Below are 16,482 nucleotides of genomic sequence, written 5' to 3'. Positions count from 1 at the left end.
GAATCTCATTTCTCAAGCTGTTGCTCTTTGTGGCCAGAGAACTTTGTCATTTTTATTATATCCCCAGTGCCTATCACTGGACCTGACCCATGGTAGGTATCAGTAAATATGTTTTGAGTTGATGAATTAATGGATATATGATGCATTTCAGATAATTTTGAGCAAATGTTTCTACCTTGATTATAAATCCATCAACCTAAGAAAAAAATGCCTGTTATACCTGTGCCAGTATCATCCAGGAGAGCTCAAGGAAGCTCTGGGGAGATGTAGGAATAGCCATTCTTGGTGGAACATTTAAGAGGTAGAGTGATAGCCTTGGGAAATCAAACTCCTGGTTTAATTTTTTTTTTTAATTTATCTTATTTATTATTTTTGGCTGTGTTGGGTCTTTGTTGCTGCACGCGGGCTTTCTCTAGTTGCGGCGAGCGGGGGCTACTCTTCGTCGCGGGCTTCTCGCTGCAGTGGCTTCTCTTGGGCTCTAGGTGCGCGGGCTTCAGTAGTTGTGGCACGTGGGCTCAGTAGTTGTGGCTCATGGGCTCCACAGCGCAGGCTCAGTAGTTGTGGCACAGGGGCTTAGTTGCTCCGCAGCATGTGGGATCTTCCCGAACCAGGGCTTGAACCCGTGTCCCCTGCATTGGCAGGCGGATTCTTAACTACTGCACCACCTGGGAAGTCCCTATGTGTGTTTTTCTTTGTATTCTGCTTGGGCTTCTCTAAACGTTTAGGTTGGTGATTTGTTGTCTTCCATTAATTTTGGAAAATTCTCAGCAATTGTCTTTTCAGATATTTCTTCTGACATTTTGCCTCTATTCTTCTATTATTTCAATTGCATATATATTATACCTTTTCATATTGTCCCACAGTTCTTGGATGCTCTGCTCTTTTTTCTCTACCTTTTACTTTTTCTTTTTTTCCTTCTTTTTTTCCCTATCCCATCTCTCCTCAGAGGAAGTTGTTACCCTTTGAAATTCAGTATTTTATCTTGAAAAATTTCGCTTGGCCTATATTCAAGTTCACTAATTCTTTTTCTCTCAAGTTCACTAATTTTTTGTGTGTATCTAGTCTGCTGATAAGCCATTTGAAGGACTTCTTCATCCACAATAGCATGTTGTTTCTAGTGAATCAGTTTTATTCCTTTTTTAAAAAATAGTTTCCATGTCTCTGCTGAAATTCCCACTCTGTTCGTGCATGTTAACCACATTTCCCCCTAGATCCTTCAATAGATTAATCATAGTATTTTCAAGTCACTTTCTCATGGTTTCAGCTTCTGGGCCATCTCTCAGTCTGGTTCTGTTTACTGCCTTCTTTCTTCAAAATGGGTCTTTTCTTGCTTCTTTGCCATGTAAGTTTGACCAAATGCCAGATATAATATGTAAGTGAAAAACAGTGACTGATGTAAATAGTATTCACTCCTGAAAATGGGCATGCTTCAGATCTGTCAGGCTAGTAGGGTGGAGGGGTTGACTAAATGTAGGCAGTAGTTGAGCTAGGCTTGGGTTCTGATGTTGGTATAGTTATCATTATTCTCCTGCAGACTTCAGATTCCTGCAATACTGCTGCTGTCTTGCTTTAGTGAGAGGCTTGGAACACTGGAGGGTTTTTCTCAGTCTTCCTGCTCCACCCCTAGCTTTCGGCACACCTGGCCATAGGGAGTGCGGTGGGTGGTTTCTTTCTCCATGCTTCTTATCTTTCTCCCAGAAGTAGTGTGCTGTTGTTCATGGTGGGGGCAGGGTGTTTTTTTTTTTTTTAAAGAAACTCACTTAACTCCAGCTTCAGTCTTATGTAGGCCCTGGGGGCCTGAGCCTTAAGGGTGGGACTTTATCCATATTTGTTACTTTCCCCTATGGCAGCTGAACTCAGCCTTGTAACTTGCAGAAGAGCAAGTTTCTTGTCTGTACCGCTGTTGCAAGAGATCTCTGCTTTCTCTCAGTGCAGGACTGTGAGCATGACTGGGGTTCTGCCTCTCCTCAGGAGCAGAGAGCTTTTGCTATAATCTACCCCTTCCCGGTGATAGCTGACCTTTTGCTGAGGACTGGGGCTGAGAGGGTTTTCTGCTCCTTCCCCAGTGGCCGATGAGTTTTCGCTTTGTAAGAGAGAAGGTTCTGGGTTTTATGCTTCTGCTACAGAGGCAGCCCCTCCCCATCTGTTCGTCTGACCCACTGTAGAGGCTCTGTCAGGTCACCTGCCCTGCTCCCATCTTTCTCATGAGTGCTGGTTAAGGTCCATGAGAAAAAGCTCATTACTGGAGGTGGTCTCCCTTGTGTGTGCAGCTCCTAGTTTCTGCTGCTTTTTTCACACACATTTGGCTTTTATGAATTTGTCAAAATATCAGTTGTTTCCTTTTTTTTTTTTTTTTGTGCTACGCGGGCCTCTCATTGTTGTGGCCTCTCCTGTTGAGGAGCACAGGCTCCAGACACACAGGCTCAGCGGCCATGGTTCACGGGCCCAGCCGCTCCGCGGCATGTGGGATCTTCCCGGACCGGGGCACGAACCCGTGTCCCCTGCATCGGCAGGCGGACTCTCAACCACTGCGCCACCAGGGAAGCCCTCAGTTGTTTTCTTACCTCCTCTTTTGGCTTCTAGTCTTTCTTCCCATGTACTGCCAAAGGTGGGACAGTTTGGGTGTCTCAGCTGTCCTCAGAAGGGCTTGCCACCCTTTTCAATTCAGTTCACCTGTCCTATGAGAGGCTCAAAAAAGTTTTAATTTTGTAGATTATCTAGCTTTTTTCTTTTCCTTTTGATTTCTTTTCCTGTGGGAGCAATAATCCCTATCCTATGTGGAAGCAGAGCTCTCAAGACACTAAGGATACCAATCCTTTACCATCAATATTACAACATTTATGATTATTTTGTTTTCTAACTTCTTGAACAGTTTATTTATTTTTTATTCCCCTTAATAATAAAAAGCTTAAGGCTGAGTATAGCTTTGGTTGTGCCATATGTTCTTCTAAGTTTTCTCATTTTCATTATTTAAAAAATAGCCTATACCTTTGATTTTTTGACCCAAGAATTTAAGATTCTGCTTTGTAACTTTAAGAGAAGAAAGGGGGCTAAAAATCTTATCTGAGAGTTTAATATACATAATTGTAAACATCACGCACAGATACCTAGAATATCTGACCAGTGTAGAAGGGATCTAGATCTTTTGTTTTCCACATTGAGCTTCTTTCACCTAATTTGTGTTGAGATCTCTCTTTTTTGCTCATGGCCCCTCATCACCAAGTTCTAGTTTGATTCAGTGATTTACAATATGCTTTAATAGCCAGTAAGAATTGTCCTACCTCAATATTCATTTTCCATAATTTTATTAGTTATTTCAGACATTCAATGTTTTTTGAAAACTTTCAGATCATTTAGTCCAGTTAAAAGAAAAACAAACCCTTACTGGGACTAAGATCAGGATTGCATGAAATGTATGCATTAATTCTGGAGAAGTGGCATTTTAATATTAGAGCCTCCTATCCCAGAACATGCTGTCATTCCATGTTTATAGTTTGTTTGTAAACTTAATAGAATTTTATAATTTTTTTCATCTAGATTTGTGCTTCTTGTTGAACTTTAAGCTATTTTTATAGAATGTCATACTGTGAGTGGAATATTTTTCCTGATTTCTATTTTTAATTAGTGATTATTCTTACAGATAGGTATTGATTTATGTATATGCAGCCATTTAACAAATTTCATCAATTATAATAGTTTTTACTAGGATCTCCTGGGTTTTATGAAACGGAAAACCACAAACAGTAGAAAGAATACAGAATCCACTTTTTTTTCTTTCTGCAAAGACAGAAATATATAAAGCTTCCAGGTGATGTGGATGCTTCTGGTCCAAGGACCATAGTTTGAATAACAAGGTTCCAGACCCATGGTTCCCACATTTTGCTGCACATTAGAATCACCTGGAGAGTTTTAAAACCTCTCAATGCTTGCAGGTGGGAGCTAGGCATAATAGTTTTTAAACATCCTCAGGTGATTCCAATTTGCAGCAAGGTTTGAACCATTGCTCTAGACTAGCAGTTAGCAGTCTATGGCCCCCAGGTCAAATCCCGTGTTTTTGTAAACAAAGCTTCATTGGAGCATAGCCGCTCTCATTTGTTCACATAGTGTGTGCTGCTGCTTTCTTGCTACTACCGCAGGATTGAGCAGTTGTGAAAGAGACCATATGGCTCACAAAGCCTAAAATATTTAGTATCTGGCTTTTTCATAGAAAAAGAAAAAACAGAGGGATAGAGTCCCTTTATCAATTCTCCTGTGCAGGATTTTCTAGAATTCACTGTTTCTAGAAAGCTCTGTTTTATGAGAAGCCTACTCCCTTTCACCCCCTGCCCTGCCATGGACAAATGTGTTGGTTTTCCAATACAATGTGATATCTGAGAAACTCGAATTCCTCGCATATTAATTCAACAAATATTTACTGAGCTGCTACTATGTGTCAGGCCCTTGGGGTACTTTAGGAAACAAAAAGGACAAAAGGCCATTCCTGTATGGAGCTTCCATCCTAGTGGGTAGGAGGGGTGGGAGACAGTATCAACAAATTAAGTATGTAAAACATACACTAAGTTGGACGGTAATGATTTATATGCAGAAAAATAAAGCAGTGAAGCCCTTGTGATTAGGTAACATTTGAGCAATGACCGGAAGGAGATAACAAAGAGAGCCATGTGTAAATCTGAGGGAAGAACCGCATTCCAGGCCAAGAGTTGATAAGCACAGAGGTCTTGAGGTGGTACTTGCCTAGTGTGCCTGGGAAAGGATAGGAAGGCCAGTGTGGCTGGAGCAGAGTGAACCAAGTAGAATGCGGGAGATGTACAATGTGCCGCCGGATCATTTAGAGCCCTGAAGGCCACTGTAATGATTTGGGCTTGTGACCAAGAATGTCACCTGCCATATCAATAAACAAAGGATCAAGCCATCAGTCACTGCAGCCACCCCCGACTGTGCACTCTGAAGGGATTCAGGATCTAGAAAGTAGGATACTGGCCCTAGATAGTTCAGGTGCCTATCAAAGGAATGACTTCATTGAGCCCAGACTCTTGCATCTTCCCATACCTAGAAAAGCGCTAAATTCATTAACTTGAGATGTCTGGTTTTCTTTAATTAACAGTAATTTTTTGATATTCCGACTGCCTGGTTTTTGTTGCAAAAACTACATATCCTGGATCCTCCCTTACCTCTTCAGAGCAGCCTCTCCCTCAGAGTTATCTGAGAGGCTGCCTGCTGGGCTCAAGTCCTCAGCAAGTTCGCGGAATAAAACACAATTCTCAACTTTTAGGTTGTGCTTTTTTTTTTTTTTTTTTTCATTCGACAGGCTTTCACAGAGTAAGGTGAGAAACCAGTGGAGGGTTTGAGTATCCAGTGATGTGATCTGATCACTCTGGCTGCTGTGTTGAGAAGAGACTGAGGAAAGCCAAGGGCAGACTCAGGGAGACCTCCTAGGAAGCTATTGCAAAATTCCATACAACAGATTATGGTAGTTTGGAACAGCGGGGTAATGGTGGAGGTTGGGAAAGATGAAGCCCAAAGATTGTCCTCAATCCAGTTTATAATTAATGTCAGTTCCTCTCAGATTCTGGCATTAGATAATTTGTCTCGTTTTCCAAGTTTTTCTTCTTTTTCTATTTTCATGGTTGTTAGAAACCATGTTTGAATTAGATATTGTCTTAAAACCTCAATTTTACCTAATTATGATCCTATATTGAATATGCTTAAAACATTGCAGACGCTTGGTAAATTCTAACAATGAATGCATCTTAAAGAGTGTGAATAGAATGAGGTGGATTATGTTTATCTTCACATGCTTCTGTTTTCAAAACCACATTTCTATTATTATTGCTTTATTTTTCACTATGTTTAGCATATACATCACACATTAGCTATTTTTTATTCCTTAGGTTTAATTAGGAGATGAGAAGTAGATTTGTATATTTTAATTTTAACCTCAATAGTTTAAATCTTGAGATCTTTCTCTTAAGGGTTTTACTTCAGAATATATCTGAAGTGAAAATTATTTCTCAGAAATTCATACATAACTACAAAGATAAGCTCATACCAATTCACTGAAGAACAATAAAGAAAGTAAAGGTGATGAGCTGTCTAATGAAGAAAACTTCCAAGACAGTTGGAAAAAGGAAGTTAGGTTAAAAGGAAATTGGGTAAAATTATTATTTGCAGATAAACTTTTTACCAGAGAAATACAAGATACCAACTGGAAAACTATTAGTACCAAAAAAATTGTATTATTGGTACAAAGTAAATATATAGAAATAAAATTTGTATATACAAATAACCAATTAGAAGATACAATGGAAGAAACATCTACTTAAAATAGCACAACACCAACAAATGATAAAACACCTAGGAATAAACTCACCTCTGGCTGCACATTAGAATCGTCCGCTGGAGGGCTTACCAAACAAAACAGCAATAAGAACAAAACTGCCCAGGTGCCGTCCCTAGAATTCTAATTCCACTGGTGTGGGACAGGTCCTAGGTGGTGTTTTTTTAAAGGTCCCTACTTTCCAAAAATCTCTAAGAAGAAACTAATCTATATGAAGAAAACTTAGAATGCTACTGAGCAATATGAAGAAGGCTTGAAGAAAGGGAAGAGTGGACTATATTCTTTAGAATAACCGAATATCACAAAGAATTCAGTTTGCCCTAAAGTAGGCTATAAATTTAATATATCATAAAAAGACTAAAAAGATTTTTCATTTTTGGAACTACACAAACTTATTCTAAATTTGTATGGGAAAAATAAGTTAGCAAGAATAGCCAAGGACAATTCCAAAAATGAAAACTGTTGCAAAGAAAATAGTATCACCAGATATTGCCTACCCTATTAATAAACAAAATAGACTGGTCCACTGCAAAGTAAGAAATGTTTTGAAAGGACCCAAATGTCATTGTGACTTGTATATAATGAAAAAGGCATTTCAGATCAATAGAGGAAAAGATAATTTGTTCAATAAAAGATGTTATATAATAGAGTGGCATTTTCTAACTAATGGGACAAATATTAGCTTACTCAATAAAAGGTCAATTGGGGTGGCCATCTTAAAAAAACAAACGAAAGTTAGATCTCTAATATGTAATACATTCCAATGGGTAAAAAATAAAACTCTAAAAGAAGATAAGTGGGGAAGGCCATTCTAAATATGACACAAAATCTCCAAGCCACAAAAGCAAAGATTCATAAATTTGCATGAAAATACCAATTTCTACATGTCAACAAACACCAGGGCAAAGTCAAAAGACAAATTATGAAAAGGAAAAAAAATATTTGTAGCTTCTCTCACAGACAGAGAGCTAATATCTAAAGTATGCCTGTAATAAAAAAGACAACCAACCAACAGAAAAATAGGCAAAGAATAGAAATAAGAAAGGTCATGTAAAGGAAATTCCAGTGGCTATTAAATATATGAAAATATGATCTACTTTACTCATAGTAAGAAAAAGAAGAAAAACAATAATAAAGTATTTTTTATCTACCCAGTTGGCAGCAAGTGTGAGGCCATGCATTGCTGGTAAGAGTATAAATTGGTATAACTTCTTTAGGGGTCATTTGGTGGTATCTAGAGTAATTTTGCTAGATATAGTCTTGCCCCAGTAATTTCACTTCTAGGTGTTTTTTTATTTTTCATTTTTAAAATTATTTGTTTGTTTATTTATTTGGCTGTGCCGCACGGCATGTGGGGATCTTAGTTCCTGGACCAGGGATCCGTGCCCGCCACAGTGGAAGCGTGGAGTCTTAACCACTGGGCCACCAGGGAAGTCCTCGGTGTCTTTGTTAAATGGAAAAAAAGAAAGCAAGCTGTAGAACATCTTTTATAGTATGCTACCATTTGTGTGTGTGTGTCAGGGGCGGGTGCTGGGGAAGAATATAAAGTTTGTGGGAGCCTGTCTGTCTCTCAAAGGATACATAGGTGGTTACAGTAGTTGCCACCAGGAAGGGGTACTGGGTGGCTGGGGGACTGGGAAAGGAGAGAGACTTCATGCTCACTGTTAACTGTTTAGTACCTTTTTGAAGCTTGTACCTTGTGCATGTATTACCTATTTTAAAAAATAATAATTTCTGCCATATCCATGGTCTGTGTACCATTAAAATACTCCAAATACTCCCATCAAATACATCCAAATGATCTATATCCCATCAAATAAAAATAACTCATCAGACACCATCAAATACTCAAAAACAACTATTTTATGGGTCATAAGTAATAAAAATTGTTAAAATATTTTATATTCCATAATATTCAGAGGAACACAACTTTATATGATAGTATTTGATTCTACCCTTTTAATATTTTGGTTAAGTTGTCAGAAGTTTATAAGAATAAGGTCTTGATAGTAATGTTTGAAAATATGTAATTCTATAATGATTGATATTTTATTTTAGAAGAGTACATTCTTTAACTGAAAATCAGTAATTATTAAAACTAATGTTTAAAATGCATAATTAATCATGATCTTTTAACATATTTCTATATAGTTCTAGAACATTATTTTCTTATTTTTGTTCAAATATTTTATGGATCAGAGTGGCTTTTAAGCCACTGATCAATGGCATTTTCATACTTCCATGGTTCTTTCAGCCAGTCCTGATGCCACCTAAGATTTGCTATGACATTTGAATAGTTTTGCCCTATACTTTGTTTCCACTTGATAAACTGCTCTTTATTGTATCGGTGGACAGAATCAGAAACCTTAGGGTAGTTTATAATGGAACGAAGCTTCTGATCCAAAGAAGCAGTAACTTCTGGAAATTTTGTAGCAATATTTGTTAGTTCATCTGGATCTGAGGAAAGATCTGAAAGAAAAAAAAAAAATTGAATACCTCTCAAAACAGTTATGTAACCGAGCAGGACCCTGTGGGTACCTCTGTCAAGTTTATGATTAACCTCCTTATCTGAATCTTTAGTCCTTTTCTCATTCAAAACTTGTTCTCCTCAAGATTGAGGAGTATCAAAGAAAAGGGGGCAGTTGTAACCGAGCAGGACCCTATGGGGCCTTCCTGGGACGCAAGTTCGTGTGCCTGATGCACAGTGGGGCTATAAACACACTGAAATGTCGCAGTTTGGAGCAGAGAAAGGTTTATTGGGTGGCTCACGCCCTAAAACCCCCTGAGCTCCCGGAAGAGTTTCGCCAAAGCATTTTTAAAAGCCAGGTTGAGGGAGGGGGCTCGCAGGGCACAATTCTCTGATTGGCTGATGAGGGAACAGGGTGGTGTCACAGGGGTTAACTTGATCAGTCCTTAGGCTCCAGGAGGCCTGGGGCTATGTGCTCATGGTCATCAAGTAGTTATAACATCTTCCATTTGGTGGGGGGTTTTCACATCTGTAAAACAACTCAGGAAATGTGCATCAAATACTGTTATTTAAGTACTTCAAAGAGGAGCTAAAGCAGAGGATATGGGGGAAGGCCTGTCCCAGGAAGGCCCCATAGGGTCCTGCTCTGTTACAATTATCTGCTTAAAAACCATCTTTTAGAATGTCATTACTCTGTGACGAATAACATATTAAAATTTATTTTTATTCTCAGTTCTTTTTTTTTTCTCAGTTCTTCTTAGTATAGTAAGCTAAAGGACAGTGTAAATGGAAAAATAATATACTGAAAGTTAAACACCTCTCTAAATGTATGTCCAAATTATCTTCCTTCTTACCATCATCCTGCTATCCCTTTTTTTTTTCTTATCTATTCTTAGATGGCTTAGCCACAATTCTTCCTATCTGTGATGCCTTGCTTACTTTGACATGCAAAAAAATATGTATATATATGTGTGTATATATATATATATATATATATATTAATTATAGTAATGTTTATATTGTCCCATTTCAACAACCCCAGATGTTCCAGCTGAAGAATTTTTTATATAGTGGAGTCAAGTTCTTGCAACTTCACTAACTCCTAGTTTTTTTTGTTTTTTTTTAGCATCCTATGCTTGAATTTTTGTTTTTTTTGTTTTTTTTTAGCATCCTATGCTTGAATTTTTGAAAATTACATTCATTGATTGTGTCTATTTGAGCAAATAGCCATGGAAATAAAAACTCTCAATCACTATCATCAAGAAAATGATAAATATTTCAGATAACATAAACCCCCCTTTTACCTACAATGTAGGAAGACAGAGGGTATAACTAGGATGCCAGTCTAATTGGAAAAATCAAAGATCTTATGACAAGTTACCTAAGACAGTAAATGAACAAGTCACAGTGAGGGAGAACCCCCTACAGGCCTATTTGAGCGTATTGGCCAGAAGATCCTGAAGACATTTATGGTTTTGCTATAGGTGATTTCAGATGGCACCTCTCTGGGAAAGGGACGTCAGTGAATAAACCCCAGAGAATACAGGAAAGGCAGGCTCCCGCACTGATTCTTTGACAGGCACACCTCCTTTTTGCAGAACGTAACTCATGAATGAACAAGAGATGCCCATTATTCAACAGAATGAAAACTTAAGGACTTGTTTTGAAGCCAAGAATCTCCTCCTTTTAGAGTTAAGGGGGGGGGGGTGTCAATCAGTTTGGCCTCTGAAGAATTATTTTGAGTTAATGATTTTGACATTTGTAACTGGGAAAAAAACTTAGGGAGAAAGGAATATTAAAAATAGCTTTAGCACATATTTTATATGCAAAAGGAGGACAAAGGATAAGTAAAACCATACATCTAATAATGCTGCTTAAAAACAAATTCAGAGTAGTGAATCTAGCAGGCTTTTGTAGGGTGGAAGGAGCATGGATTTTGGAGTCAAACCTGGGTTGAAATCCCAGTTCTGCCACTTCTGAGCTGTGAGACCTTGTGCAGGTATCTGAACGCTAGTCTCTGAACTCTAGTCTTCTCTATAAAATAAAGATGATAGTAACATCTTGTAGGGATGGGGTGAACATTAACTAATAAATGTAGAATGTCAGGCTCCATAAGAGAGCAGTTAATTTTCCAGAACAACTGAATCCAAAGTACAATAAGAGGGTGTTGACTACTGATTGGGAAAGATAACCATGAGTATTAGAAGACACCTTGATCAGAGAAAACAATGGTGGCAGTCTTGAGACCCAGATCAAAAGCCTCAGGGCACTTGCTTTGGAATTCAGATGCTGATTTGCAAAGAAGCTGCTCCTCACAAGGGCAACCTTTTGTAAACTGGCCTAGCATGAGAAACTGCAGATATTTATTTAGATGATTACTGGCTCCCTTGAGCAAATGCTGCGTAGGTCAACTCATTACACATAATCTATACTTAAAAAATATATCAACAAATTTACCAAAGAGTTGAGGCAATACTGAAGCACCATCAGAGTAGGCTATATACTTCCATTGGTTAGTTCGAAGCATGTAGGCGGAAGCGTTTACATTGCATCCATGGAATTCACTCAGAATCCAGGGCGGATGTAGGTTTTTGAATTTTTGTTCATTCTTAAACATTTCTGATGATAATGGCAGCAGAGAGTATCCACTCAGGTTCTGAGGCAGAGGAATTCCAGCAATATCTAAATAACACAGTATTTTAAAATAACTCATTCTTTCATTAGTTGGACATTCATAAATGACATCATTAAAGGTTGCAGAGACTAGAGGCTGTATATGGATTTTTGTAAACAGACTGCCTAGATCCAAATGCTTATTCCTCCACTAGACTTGTGACCTTGGGCATGTTATTAACCACTCTGAACCTCAATTTTGTCACCTGTAAAAGGGGTATAATAATAATGCCTGTATTTCATAGGTTTATTTTAGGTTTAAATATGAAAATTCATGTAAAATTCTGAGAACAGTGTGACAGATAGGAAACCCTCAACAAATACTAGTTAATATCATAAGTACTGTATTTCCAAATGATGGAATGATCACAGGTGTTTTTCAAATTGGTCCCACAGGATATTAACAAGACCTATACAAGAAAGGAGTCTAGTAGTTACATGTTTGCAAACAGTGGTTAAAATTAAATAAATTTATTGATGATGTGTATCATAAACCTTCAAGCGTGGTATGTAGTACGCCATCTGTCCCAAAGTTATTTGATGACAGAACATCTTTTTACCCCGAAGTAGCATTTGAGGAACTAGTATTTTGCAGAACAGACGTTGGAAATCCTGGATTATACTGATTTAGAGAAAAATAATCTATTTTTTCCTTATCAAATATAGACATAGAAAACAATAGCATGAGAAATGTTTAACGTCAAAGAAAGGTTGTATTTTAAAAAATTGCTTTTAAGTTATTTGTTTGGCACTCAAACTGTCTTTTTCCTATAGAAAAATTATCATTGGGAATTCCCTGGTGGTCCAGTGCTTTCACTGCCATGGGCCCGGTCCAATCCCTGGTCAGGGAACTAAGATCCCGCAAGCCGCGAAAAAAGAATTACCGTTAATTATGGCTGGGTCCTTGCGATAGTTCCAAAAGGAATCTGTAGTTGCCTCCCCTGCAGCTTTTCTGGTTTCAATGTTCCATGTTTTTAGAAACATTAATTTAGAAATAATTAAATATTTCCAATAAAAAATAGAATGTAATATATCTGCAATGCTAGAAATTAAAATTGAATAAGAAAATTAATTTAACTTGACTGTACATATTTGAGGAAAAACAAGTGAATTAAAAGACAATAAGGAAAAAAGACAATAAGGAAGTAGACAAAGACCTCTATAAATCTTCTGCAGGTACTTGTTTTACATATAACTTAATTAAAAAATTTGTATCTTCCATTTCCTTGGAAGGAGCATATTACAAGTACTAATCTTCTGCCAACCAATCATCATCAGGGACTTTTTCGAGAAAGAGTGAAAGAACAAGTGAAGGAAGGAAGGAAAGAAAGAAGTATTTCAGAGATAACTGGTTAAAAACGAAGAAGAAGGAGCAAAGATGTTAAAGAGGATGTGCATGAGAGAAAAAGATGGCCCAAGACGAAACTAATTGAGCTACAATACAGTCGGCTACTTACTGTAAGGAGAGAAAGTAGCCAGGGAATAGGCTGGGTCGGGCTGGTCTGTGTGTCAGCCGTCAGGGGGCACCACTGCGAGGCAGAGGAAGGGACAGAAGAGGGCTTTGAAGATGGCTGGGAAGCAGCCTGGCAGATACCCATGACTGGGAAGTTCCTGTATTCAGCAGTTTAATCACCTTTAATACTTAGAAATACCTTATTTCAGATCTGTTCTTAGCCTAATTTTCCTAAAGAAGCTTGTTAGACTAAGAAAATTTAAATAATTCTGCTATGTTTATATGAGAAGTCAGCATTAAACTAGGCTGAGTCCATTTAAGTATTAATTCTTTTTACTCAAAAAAAAAACCACCCCAGCATCTAACAAACTAGGTGCTGTTCCAGGTTTAGGGCAACAACAGTGAACGAAGCAGATAAGCTCTCTCAGACTCTTGGAGCTTACCTTCTAATGTGGGGAGACAGACAAATATGTCAGATGGTGATAAGTGCAGTGAAGAAAAATAAAGCAGGATCAGGGGAATAGAGAACGGTGGCAGGTACGTGTTTATGTGCTGTGTTATATAGTGTGGTCAGGGAAGGCCTCTCTGATGAGGTGACATAGACAGAGACCTGAGAAAGGGCTAGATGAGCTCAATAGATATCTGCATGGGGAGGAAGGGCATTCTTCCAGGGAATAGCAACTGTAAACACCCTGAGGCAGGAAGCTGCTTCATTCAGTTCCCCAAACGCAAAGGAGTCCAGCATGGCTGGAGCAGAGTAAGTGAGACGTAAAATTCTACAAGATGTGTTAGATAGGGGAGGAGATCATGTTGGACTCCCAGGCCCAATTAGAGATTCTCAATTTTACTCTAAGTGATTTTGAGCAGAATCGTGACATGTTTGACAGTAACTACTGTATGGTGAATTGACTAAAAGTGAGTACGGGCAGAAGGAAAGAATTAGGAAGCTATTGCAGGAGTTCAGGCAAGTGATAATGTGACTTGTTTCCTGTCTAGGATCAGTAGAATAATACACCTTTGTAAATTGATGTTGAAGAATAAAATCCTTGTCAAATATCCACAGTATTTAATAAATATGTATTTAATCTTTATTAAATTTTCTGTGCTTCGGGAAACTGTGTATTCATTTTTCATATGTTTATCAATTATTTCCTTAAAAGCACTTCAGCTTAAACTGCTTTTCAGAAAGCTCTTTGATCTTTGTTTAAAACCATTTTTCATGTTTTTTTCTTCTGGAAAATCTATCGTTAGAATTCCGTGTTAAGCAAGTTTCATCATTCTTGGCAGTAGAAGCAAATATTAGTAGTAACTGCATGATTCTTAATAAAGTGACTTAAATTTAAAACAGTAATCAAATGGGTAAAAATGCAGACCTGGATATTTGTGATGGTCTCCTGAAGAAAGATAAGCTTATATTTCTTCCCAAGTGTATGGGTAGATAAGGGATTAGCCTGGTATGGCAATGATACAAGCTATGTACATTTTTTAGGGCATACCTAAGAAGAATAAAAAATATTAATGATAATAATATCTAACATTTAATTGTTTACCATGTTCCAGTCATTGTTCTAAGCTATGGAATAGCCACTATTATTTCTATTTTATTGATAAGAAAACTGAAGACCAGAGATGTTAAGTTACTGGCCCAAGGGTATACAGTTGGTAAATAATGAAGGAGGATTTGAATTTAGGCAGTGTTGACTCCAGGATGTCTGGACTCTTCAATACTGCTCCTCAAGTCTTGCCTTACTGTAGTTATTCAACTTCCCAATATTTTTCAGCCAATAAAAACAAAATAGTCTATGTAGAATGACCCTCCCAACCCTGCACTAAGATCCTGTGATAAGGAGGGTTTTGCAATTTAAATCACTAGCAATGAAGCATCCTTTTAAACACAACTGCATTTTTATACAATGACATTTTCACAATTCAAAAAAATTCTGGATTTATCCTTTATGTGAAAAGAAGTTAGGTGTTTTACAAAAAAGGCCAACTATTAATGAAAAAAATTCACCTGAAAATAAGAAGTTTAAAAGAGAAAGTCCAAACAATTTTAATTTAAAAATGAGATTACGTTTATTTCTAACTGAGCTAAAGGATGTTGATACTAGATTATTAGAGAAGAAAATATTTTGGGGAGTAATTTTTTTTTAATTTATTTTATTGAAGTATAGTTGATTAATAGTGTTGTGCTAATTTCTGCTGTACGGCAAAATGATTCATATATATATATATTTTATATATATATATATACATACACATTCTTTTTCATATTCTTTCCCATTATGGTTTATCACAGGTTGGGGAGAAATTTTTAAAGAATAATCTATGCAATAATGATATCAACTTTAATAGTATAAAGAATTCCTATTCATAAAATGGCACTCTTCTGCCAGTACTAGAAAATGATAATGTGATAGGACTTACAAAGATACACAGACTAAGAATACTCTTCCTACTTTATCATAAAATATCATTTTATAGAAAATAATCACTCTTCTAAAACACCTTTAAAAACTATTTGTAAATTCAGACCTTTTTATAAATGCATTATACCATCTTAAATTTCAACAAGCTCTTTATAGTAAGGTAGGTTTATTAAAACAGGAATCCCAGTTGGTTTTTCCTATTTAATATCTTTCTATTTAAGGTTTTTTGAATCACCATCTTTTATACATTTCTAAGGTCCACAGAATGGAAGGGAAGAGGAAGTCTGGCTTGAGGCTTTGATCTGAGAAATTTAATCCCATACTCTTGTGTATAAATTGTTTCATACAAAACAACACAGCTGTGGCTAAGGTAATAAAGAAAGGACCTTTGGAATTCTAAGAATAGATTATATTTTATATCTATTTTAAGCTCCTAGTTGGTTAGAAGAATCACAAAATAAGAAGTCCTTCATAGATACTTTATCAAAATCTATTTATTAAGCTTAGGAAAAATAGAATACACTGTCCCACAGGTCAAATTTTAGAGTTACTAATCACTACTAAAAGTATTGATAGCTTTAAACCCTTCTAGAAGTAAATAATTTCATTTTACAAGGTTGAATTAAACATCAGATTAAACATAGACCATCAGAATTATCTTTGCCTTATTGATTGGTAAGGCTGTTCAACAAGGCAGCAGACTCAGTTGATGCTAATCCTGGTGTAATTGTTTTTTTTTTAAAGCAATATCTGGGAGTTTTTTTGTTTGTTTAAGTTTATTTATTTATTTTTGGCCGCGTTGGGTCTTTGTTGCTACGCGCGGGCTTTCTCTAGTTGCGGCGAGTGGGAGCTACTCTTTGTTGCAGTATGCATGCTTCTCATTGTGGTGGCTTCTCTTGCTGCAGAGCACGGGCTCTAGACGCACGGGCTTCAGTAGTTGTGGCACGCGGGCTCAGTAGTTGTGGCCCGCGGGCTTAGTTGCTCCACGGCATGTGGGATCTTCCCGGACCAGGGCTCGAACCTGTGTCCCCTGCATTGGCAGGTGGATTCTTAACCCCTGAGCCACCAGGGAAGTCCCTGGTGTAATTGTTAATAGTATCCTTTTACTCTAAAAAATGTGCTG

At 37.4% G+C, this 16,482-nt stretch overlaps 2 protein-coding genes across 6 annotated transcripts in view; one reads left to right on the top strand and one right to left on the bottom strand.

Moving 5' to 3' along the window:
• SKIC3 (SKI3 subunit of superkiller complex) overlaps positions 1–16,482 on the top strand; it is a 158,309-nt gene that overhangs the window by 21,421 nt on the left and 120,406 nt on the right. The window lies entirely within an intron of this gene.
• Positions 6,308–16,482, bottom strand: part of ARSK (arylsulfatase family member K) — a 44,615-nt gene continuing 34,440 nt past the window's right edge. Inside the window, exons 7-8 of one of the 3 annotated variants that reach the window (XM_067731266.1) lie at positions 11,262–11,486; positions 6,309–8,806 (exon numbers count right to left, since the gene is read on the bottom strand). In XM_067731266.1, the coding sequence (XP_067587367.1) occupies positions 8,526–8,806; positions 11,262–11,486 (506 nt within the window). In that variant the 3' untranslated portion in view covers positions 6,309–8,525. Of the gene's footprint in view, positions 8,807–11,261; positions 11,487–16,482 lie in introns of all 3 variants that reach the window. The other 2 variants (XM_067731265.1, XM_067731268.1) reach the window with 2 other exon arrangements.

The sequence above is a fragment of the Pseudorca crassidens genome, chromosome 3 (assembly GCF_039906515.1).
Source record: "Pseudorca crassidens isolate mPseCra1 chromosome 3, mPseCra1.hap1, whole genome shotgun sequence".
Lineage (NCBI taxonomy): Eukaryota > Metazoa > Chordata > Mammalia > Artiodactyla > Delphinidae > Pseudorca > Pseudorca crassidens.
The sequence above is the reverse complement of the archived record's forward strand: the minus strand, read 5'-3'. Positions and strand labels throughout refer to the sequence as shown.